The sequence below is a fragment of the Rhagoletis zephyria genome, unplaced genomic scaffold (genome assembly GCF_001687245.7).
Source record: "Rhagoletis zephyria isolate East Lansing unplaced genomic scaffold, Rhagoletis_zephyria_1.1 Rzeph_scaffold_00915, whole genome shotgun sequence".
NCBI classification, from domain to species: domain Eukaryota; kingdom Metazoa; phylum Arthropoda; class Insecta; order Diptera; family Tephritidae; genus Rhagoletis; species Rhagoletis zephyria.
The window spans coordinates 164,566-173,490 of record NW_016157999.1 but is presented as its reverse complement, the minus strand read 5'-3'; the positions used below and the strand labels follow the sequence as shown (position 1 = coordinate 173,490).

General features: G+C 36.7%; 1 protein-coding gene and 1 long non-coding RNA gene across 3 annotated transcripts; one reads left to right on the top strand and one right to left on the bottom strand.

Annotated features, from left to right (window-relative positions):
• Positions 1–139: 139 nt before the first annotated feature.
• On the top strand, positions 140–1,403 carry LOC108362049 (putative nuclease HARBI1; the record flags this gene model as incomplete). The annotated part of the gene is made up of 2 exons (XM_017614880.1): positions 140–252; positions 403–1,403. Coding segments are annotated over 2 exons (502 nt in total), but the record flags the coding sequence as incomplete, so codon positions are not given.
• A 1,045-nt stretch (positions 1,404–2,448) lies between these two features.
• LOC108362046 (uncharacterized) lies at positions 2,449–3,916 on the bottom strand. Of its 2 annotated transcripts, XR_001847409.1 has the most exons (4): positions 3,829–3,916; positions 3,333–3,750; positions 3,128–3,255; positions 2,449–2,506 (listed from the first exon to the last, which is right to left on the bottom strand). It is a non-coding gene; the product is annotated as an uncharacterized LOC108362046 (long non-coding RNA). The 2 variants fall into 2 exon arrangements; XR_001847408.1 differs by having other exon boundaries at positions 3,333–3,898.
• Positions 3,917–8,925: the final 5,009 nt, after the last annotated feature.

The following is an 8,925-nucleotide window of genomic DNA, read 5'->3' as shown; positions in this document are numbered from 1 at the left end:
GCACCTTTTTTAGGGGTTGTTACCCCACCCTAGAGAATTACCTAAAAAACTTATAAATATATTCGTGGGATATCCTGGATCTAGCCACGATAGCTGGGTTTTTACAAATTCAACTATTTACGATAAATNCCCACCCTAGAGAATTACCTAAAAAACTTATAAATATATTCGTGGGATATCCTGGATCTAGCCACGATAGCTGGGTTTTTACAAATTCAACTATTTACGATAAATTGTCTTCGTATTGTGGAGGTAATATTAATTGAAATACATATCGCTATCATTGGAAAGACATTTTCTCACCCTTTTTATTTCTTGGCGAATAAACTTTTTTGGTGATGCAGTCTAATGTACATACATTTCTTGTCTTTAAATATGTACCTTTTTTTTTCTCTATTTCAGATTATTACCTTTTGGGTGATTCAGCGTACCCATGTAGCAAATTTTTAATAACACCATACAGGGATAATGGGCATTTGACTAGTGCCCAAAAATATTTTAATATTAAGCTCAGCTCCGGACGTGTTGCTATTGAGCATACTTTGGGCATCTTAAAGCAAAGGTTTAGGCAGTTGTATTACTGCAAGTTAAGAAACATGGAGAAACTGTGTCACTTCGTAAGAGCTTGCTGCGTTTTGCATAATATTGCAAGTGAAGATGACCTAGAATTTATTTGTGAGGTAGCTCCAGATATTATTGAAGAAGTCACAACGCGCGGCGAAATTTCTAGGGGAAACTCTGTACGTGATCACATATGTCAACAGCTACAAGTTCTCCGTCAAAATACATAAAAAAACTAATATACACACAGTCTCTCACAGAAGTATTTGTTGTTTAGTTTTTCACAATATTCAAAATGTTCTTCATTATAAATCTTTTCCGCTAATTTTTAATCTAAAAGATTCGATTCTATAACAAAGCCATATACATCAATGTTGAAAGCTTTGTACATAATTTCAGAGAATTTCAAGAAATATTCATCATAATTCAAAACTAAACAACGAATACTTCTGTGAGTGACTGTGCATATACAAATTAATTAATCACATATATGTATTTATTTCATTTGTACTTTCATTTGCACTTAAACTACAAATTAATTAGGAATATTTGGCATTATTCATAAAAAATAAAGTAGGTTTAAAGAGCTTTATAAACTGACGCTTTCATAAATTTTTCAGTTTATAAACCTTTTTTAAAGCTACTTTATTTTTTATAAATAAGGCCAATTGAATATAAGCCGTTGATATGTACCATTGTCCACAAAATAATAGGAGTGCAATATTTTGACGAGTTTGACTAGAATTAAATCGGCTACCAAACTGCATACCGCAATTTGTTCTAAAGATTCTGATTAAAAAGTTTTAAATTTGGGTGAAAATTTGCGAAATTTTTATAATTTTTCTACAAAGCTTGAAACCTGAATTTGTATGGTTTTTGTTGTATAGTCAGCTAAACTTTTATAAAAAAAAATATAAACATTAAATAAACAAAAGACAAAATAGGCAAAACTGGTCAAAATATCGCACTCCTATTATTTTGTGGACAACTGTTCATACTAAATAATAAACATTTAACATAAATTTTAAGTTCAGACTTTCACATTTCATTTAAGCGTATACATATACAAACAAGTAATTTTTTAGCAAAAAAACAATATGTTCAGCTATAAATTTACCGATTTGTTCCTGGAATAAAGAAAACTTGTATGAATGAAATATAGTTCAGTATTATTGTATGTAGATAAGATATTACAAATTCTCATTTGGTAATCAACATGGTTTTACTTTTTCAGCAAATCAGCTATCGACTTCATTATTAGCAGTTTTTCTATTTCGCTCTGCTCTTTCCTTTCCGCCAAATCAGCCTTTCTCTTCAAACTCTCCTCAAATAGTTTCTCCAATCTTTCATCCGACTTTTCTTTTTTTTCTAAATACCGCTCTAGNAACATATATCTTCCATACATCTGATTGTTCAGATATGGGATTTTACTGTAAAACTCCTTTATTTGAACAGCTAAAACCGATAAATTTCGTAAGATATTTTATAAATAATAATACAAAGTCTACTGAGAAAATCGTCAAAATCTATGCTGTATAAGCTTTATCTCCTATAGCACTGATTGTTAAGATACCAGTTTTTGCCATATATCTCCTTTATGTACGAAACTAAACCCAATAAATTGTGTTACCGGTTTACATACCGATCACATAGCGGTGAAAATCACTTAGATTGGTGCTATATAAAGTATATCTTCCATACCTCTGATTGTTTAGATGCGATTTTTTATATAAGTATGTAACTCCTCTATCGATGTATGCAGATGTATTCAAAAGTAGTAATCTGTCAAAGTAAAATTTGCAGATGTTCATGAAAGGTATGAAGCTTTCGGCATAGCCGAAGACAGCGCTGCTCTTACTTGTTATAATTCAAACATATGTACCTGGTGTAGCTGGCGAAGTTTTCCTTTTGTTTGAAGTGGACGGCGTGAAATCGGGCTCGTCTACTACATTGAAGTAAATGACACTAATGAAGTAAATGAGCGATATGTACATGTCGATGGCTGAGTGGAATATCGACCTATCTCGGCAGCCAATTCAAAAACGCCCTATCTCAGAAAACTTTTGAAGAACGCCCTACTTCAGAATTTAATTGAAAAACGCCCTATTTCAGAATTTTATTGAAAATCTCCCTATCTCAGAATTTGGTTGGATAACGCCCTATCTCAGAATTCGGTTCAAAAACGCCCTATCTCAGAAAACTTTTGAAGAACGCCCTACTTCAGAATTTAATTGAAAAACGCCCTATTTCAGAATTTTATTGAAAATCTCCCTATCTCAGAATTTGGTTGGATAACGCCCTATCTCAGAATTCGGTTCAAAAACACCCTATCTCAAACGAAAATATATTGAGAATAAGTTGAGATAGGGCGTTTTTTAATCGGCACCTGAGTTAGGGCGTTCTTTAACCAAATTCTGAGATAGGGTGTTTTTCAATCAAATTCTGAAGTAGGGCGTTTTTTAAAAGTTTTCTGATATAGAACGTTGTTGAAAAATTTTCTCAGATAGGGCGTTTTCGAACTGGCTGCCGAGATAGGTCGATCTTCCACTCAGCCATCGATATGTACCTGGTGTAGCTGGCGCCGCATCTAAGATTTCTTCTGCATCAGTGCTGACGTCAAGACTCGGCATCTCGCTGTCCAAGACACATGTAGGGTATATCGACTTCTTTTCTTTAAATATTTCGTGGGGTTCACTTTATGTACATAAATATAAATGAAAAATTTTATTTATTTCACTTAAAGCATAATAAAAAACCTAACGCAGACTTACTTTTGATATGCGCAGAACTGTCTAGCCCTTCCCGTCTTGGAGTTATTCGAAGCCGCTTGCTTGTAGTTCCGTTCTAGGGTATAGTCTCAACTTGCACCGCCTTAAACATGTAGCCCATTTCGCAAAGTTCTTTGCTAATTGTACTCCACATTTGCTTCTTGTTTTTTAGAGAAGCACTTTTTCCAACCCTTGGACGTAAATCCCTAACCTTCTGGATTAAAAATCTCGTTGGCGCATCCAACCACAATGGCTTTGCTAAATCTGGTGATTCTCTAGAGGCTGTTATCCACATTTTGCTGATATGCACAATCAGGCTGCTCAGATAGAGACATGTCTGGTTCTTTTTGGGAAAACATTATTTGTCCAAACGTATCTTCCCCGGCCACTTGCTGTATTACACACTGCCGATAATCTGCATCTGCAGGTTTAAATACGTAAATAAAAAGTGTTTGTTCACATTGCTTATAGTCTAATAATCTTAATTTCTGTTTCTTACCTGCTTGAATCTTTTTGAAAGTTCCTGGGGAACAATTAATTGTTAATTCATTGTTATTTTCCATTTTTATTCTTTATTTTTTCCCACCAAATAAATCAGCTGTTTAGCCGCTTGCAAGTTTTTGCAAATTTTGCGTTCTCGTACTTTTGTTGATATTTCGTCTCCTTGAGAGCGAATGCTGCTAAATTCTCAGAACTTTTGCTGCTGGAGAATTTTGTCCTCTCAATACGCGTACACACCTTATATATTAGTATAGAAGATTGGTATGAATGTAAATGGATTTGAATATGTGTCACAATATGTATCACACAGGTTGCCATCTTTTTAAAATGTTAAATTCAAACTATTCAATATTTTAAATGATTATTATAATGTGAGTATCAATCGAAATGGGTTTTCAAGCGCTTCATTTCAATATTACATGTAAGAGGTTTCCATCTGTTTAAAATCTCAAATTCAGTTAAGGGGATACGTTAATTGAAAAAGTATGACACAGAAAGTTTTTGTTTGAAAATATTTTGAAGATGGTTAAACAAATTTTAAACCTCATGTCTTTTTATTGAGTTTTATTGAAATAAATTTTACTCAATGAAGCACGTAGAAATTTCATACGCTCAGCGAAGCGGGTGAGGGCGATCTAGTATGTATATAATTCATACAACTAAAGAATGTTAAATGATCTCATCTCTGTGCCTAAGACTGTACCTGCAATTATTTATTTCTTGTTTGTTTTAAAATGTAAAAAGTACATACATATATGTATGTATGTAAATGTTTTGTATTCGTTGTTTGTAATTGAAATTTATTTGGTAGGTTGTAAACGATTTTGGTCGGACTTGGGAAGAAAATTGGTAGGGGAAAAAATTGGTAGTGGCAACGCTGTGCATGGCCAAGGTCAAAGGCATTGTTACGGATTCCCTTGACGCTAATGCCGACGCATTGGATAGAAGCTTATCCGTTGACTAATCTCACTGAGGACAATCGCCCTTGCCATATAGTGTGCACTCGCAGTAATACCAGCTGCTTCAGTCTCATGGGTCCGGTTAATTCGTGGCAGGGAGGACGAAAGGTTTCTACTATACACACGCGTCAAAAAAAAACCCACAAACAAGAAAAAGATTGTTTGCACACTGAATGAAACTACTACGAGGAAAACAAACTGAAACGGCGAACCGACACGCCTCTACAATAATCTCTGCAATTCCTATTTAATCGAAAGGTTAAGCACCTAGCAGCTTAGAGATGTAATTTAGGCTGCTCTTAACCCCCCCTACCATGGTTTCCGTAGATTTTTATCGAAACCCCTTTTACCCGCCAACAATTCCTTTAGGATTTCAACCAAATTTTTTTGTATTTACCAATCCATATTATTATTCATGACATAGAACATTATACATACTTACCTTTAAGTCTTACGATACTATTGCTTACTCATCTACTCACAAGAGATGCGAAATTCAAATATTTTTGTTCTTTTATAAACGATTTACCAAGCTATTAGGGAAACTAATTAGGCAAGTACATACAATCAATAATTGAGAAACAAAAAAACGCTACCTGGGTTTTTTTCTCTTATCAAATATCAATAATACTAGTGAACAGAAACTAAATAAAAAGGAAGAAGAAGAGAAATTACTTACAGTATGCTGCTTTATTCGTTGCTTGTTTTCGCTGCGCTGCTCCGAAGGCCTTCAAGAGATGCTGCTGCGTTGTTAGCACATGCATTAAATTAGTTAGGTATGTAGGTACGTACCTATGTACATACCAATGTACACATGTATGTTTGGGAGTGAAATAAAAATCTCCTCGTTTTCCTTTCTTATATACACATATAAAAAAAACTCAACTAATGCCAATTGGAATTCGACTTCTACTTTTTCTTTTTTTCTCAGTTTCTTCGTTTCTCAATCCATCGATTTGANAAGGCCAAATGGCATTACACGGTAACGATATAATGGCCGGTTAGGAACCGTAAAGCATGTGAAATCTCGTGAATTTTCGGCCAATGGTATCTGCCAAAAGGCGCGACGAAGATCGAGAGATGTAATAAATTCGGCTTTTGGTAATCTACTCAGAATGCCCTCTATGTGCGGTAGAGGGTAAGCGTCTTTGATAGTGATACTGTTAACTCTTCTTGAATCTAAACACAGACGGACTTTATCGGACTTTCGGACTAACACAACTGGACTCGACCACGGACTGTTTGGGGCCTCTTCAATTACCCCCAAGCGAAGCATCTCGTCTATTTCGGCATGGACAATTTTTTCAATGGCGGGAGAGATAGGGAAATATCGTTGCTTGATCGGACAGGTATTGGGTTCAACCTTTATTTCGTGCTCCATTAATGCGGTTTTGCCTAACCCGTCTTTTCACAATTGGGAAATCTTGATTTTACAGTTTCCAGATATCTTTGTTCATCTGCCGTTAGTGCAATGTTGTTTTCATCTATCGTATTCTCTTTAAAACAAACATCGATTTGGGAGATCAAATGTGGTGCTAGTTGGAACTTGCTCCAAAAATCCACACCTAATATTACGTTCTGAGACATGTCTGGTATGACAAAAAAATGTATTTCATGTGTATCTTCCTTGAACTTAACTTCCAGCGTGATCGTACCAAAAACTATTTGCTTTCTACCATCTCCGGTACACACGGACGTCTTATGGTTCCTTAGCTTATGAGTATTGCATACTTCTTTTGCCAGCGAGCTACCTAAGCAGGATACTTGTGCACCGCTGTCAAGAAGTGCCAGATATTCTCGATTTAAAACCGTTATTTGTGCATAGGGTCTCAAATCTACTCCTTTATTCCGTATGCTACCTATAACGTTTGAGATATTTTTGCGCTGAACTTTGACATGTCTCCAGAAGGTGTTCATACGAATCGAAGAAGGACTAGTCGGGGTTAGCGAACAGTCGTCTTCGTCAAATATTTTGGTTCTTGCTTGATTATATTTCTGCAAGCGAATTCCATAAGGGACAATGTCTGTTAATTTCTTTTGGGCAATATCTGGTGCATTGGGGCGTATAAGTGCTTTTACTTCATTGTATTTGGGTCTTGGCGAGGAGTCACTTTCAACCCCTCGCTCATCTTCAAGTTTCCCGGATTACATGATACACATTTGGGTTTGTAAATGCCTGCGGCCCCGCATCCATAGCAAAATATAGTCCTTTCCTCTAAGCAGTCGAAATAGCGGTGGCCTTCTTTCTTACAATTCCAGAATAGTATTTTTGCACTCTTTCCTCGCTGTCCTAACGCATCTACTTCGACGACCAGATCGTCTAATTCGATGTCCTCCTCACAATTAATCTCGTTAACCTGACGGCGCGGAATTTGTCGTTGCATACTATTGATTTCACTCAATAGTCGTTCGCCTTTTAAGCATAGTCTTCGAAGTTCTGCCAGTGAATTTATTGAAACATATAAAAGTTGTTGGCGAATGCGCGGACGCAAATTTCTTTGCAAGATTTCTACCAATTCAATTTCTGATAGTGGAGAACCTAAACCCTCAGCTACTTTTAAAATCGCGTTACGGAATTCATCAAAGGTTTCGGTAGGTCCTTGTTTCCGGGACCGAATAGTTTCTTTTATTTCGCTGGCAGATTTGTGTTCAGCAAAATGGGTGCGTAACGATTGGCAAAGCGATGGCCATGTAACTCTATCGACCGTTCGACGATACCGCCAGTACCAGTCTTTGGCTTCATTTGTAAACAAGCTTTGTATATTTTCGCATAACACGTTGAAATTTCCATTTAGGGTGTCTACAACTTGTGACTCTATGCGATATATAAAACTTTCTACTGACAAACGTGTGGTTCCGTCGAATTTAATATCCCAGCTGGCAACGAGCTGGGCAACTTTACTATTTCGAAAGCTAGCTGATCCGTCGCTAAGTCTTAATTGGTCAAGTTGTCGATTGAAACTATTCAGATTTTCAAAATAGGGCATTTCTTGGGGTAGTACAGGCGTGGAAACGTGGTGGTTCTGTGGTGAGGGGTTCCTATTTTGCAACCCATTAGCCCTTGGCGTTGGCACATCGTTAAGGTTGCCTCTACCTAATAAATTAGTTAAAGCCCCTTCAATTTTCCGTTCAATCAACTGTCCTACTCGCGCTTCAATCTCCTGTACAATATTCGTTTGCCGGGCGGACACGATCGCGTCAACCAGAGTGCGCATGCGTGAGTCGTTGGTCAATGAATCTGATTGTTTATTAATACGGTTTCCAGCATCAGTGGAAAACCCGACTGCGCCCTCCTCCTGTAATGGGTTTGGTTGCGGCGGGTCTATATTTACTAAATTATTGATAGTCGCCGAGTCCTTTTGCATAGCTGCACGGGCTCTAGTGAGGGCACCCGTTGCGAGAAAGTCACGACTACTGCACACTGTTCGACATTGAGGGCAATACGGTTCTCGCTTCAGCCAGGAAGTTAAACATAATCGATGAAATTTATGAGAACAAACAGTTGTAAGCAGGTCCTCGTTATCCCTAAAGGTTTTTCGGCAAATCATACACGTTTGCCCCTGACCAGGTATATTCTCAGCACTGTTTCTTACAGACATGGCTGTAATATACATTTAATCCCCCTTTTTTTTTTGGTTAACAATGGTATTAGAACCCCTTTATCTGATCCTGTACAACTCCTGATAACGATAACAAAACAATCGAGTGCCGTAATGAATTGGTTTACTTTCCCTAGGATTTTGTTGGCGGTATTAGTAATTAGGCATTAACCTTCCAATAAAAGGTACAGAGGATATTGCACTCAGCACTCCATACTCATAACTACTACTGTTCGTTTGAAAATATGAAGTTTTCAAAAATGAAACGATTACATTAAGCTAAATCCATAAAACATATGTCGTGTAGACGATGTAAAATGTGTATAATTTTATTATTTTCATCTGTTGGGTTTACTGGGTCAGCATTAAGCCACCCCCAACCAAAATTCCTCAAAAGATATCCAATAATTTTACACATTGAATTAAGTTTACCACTGATTACTAGAAGTTTACCCTGGTTAATCCCTTAGCATATAGCCGCAAGGAGTTAAAATCCAGTAACAACTTCACAGCTTATCAATACATTAAGTTATATGC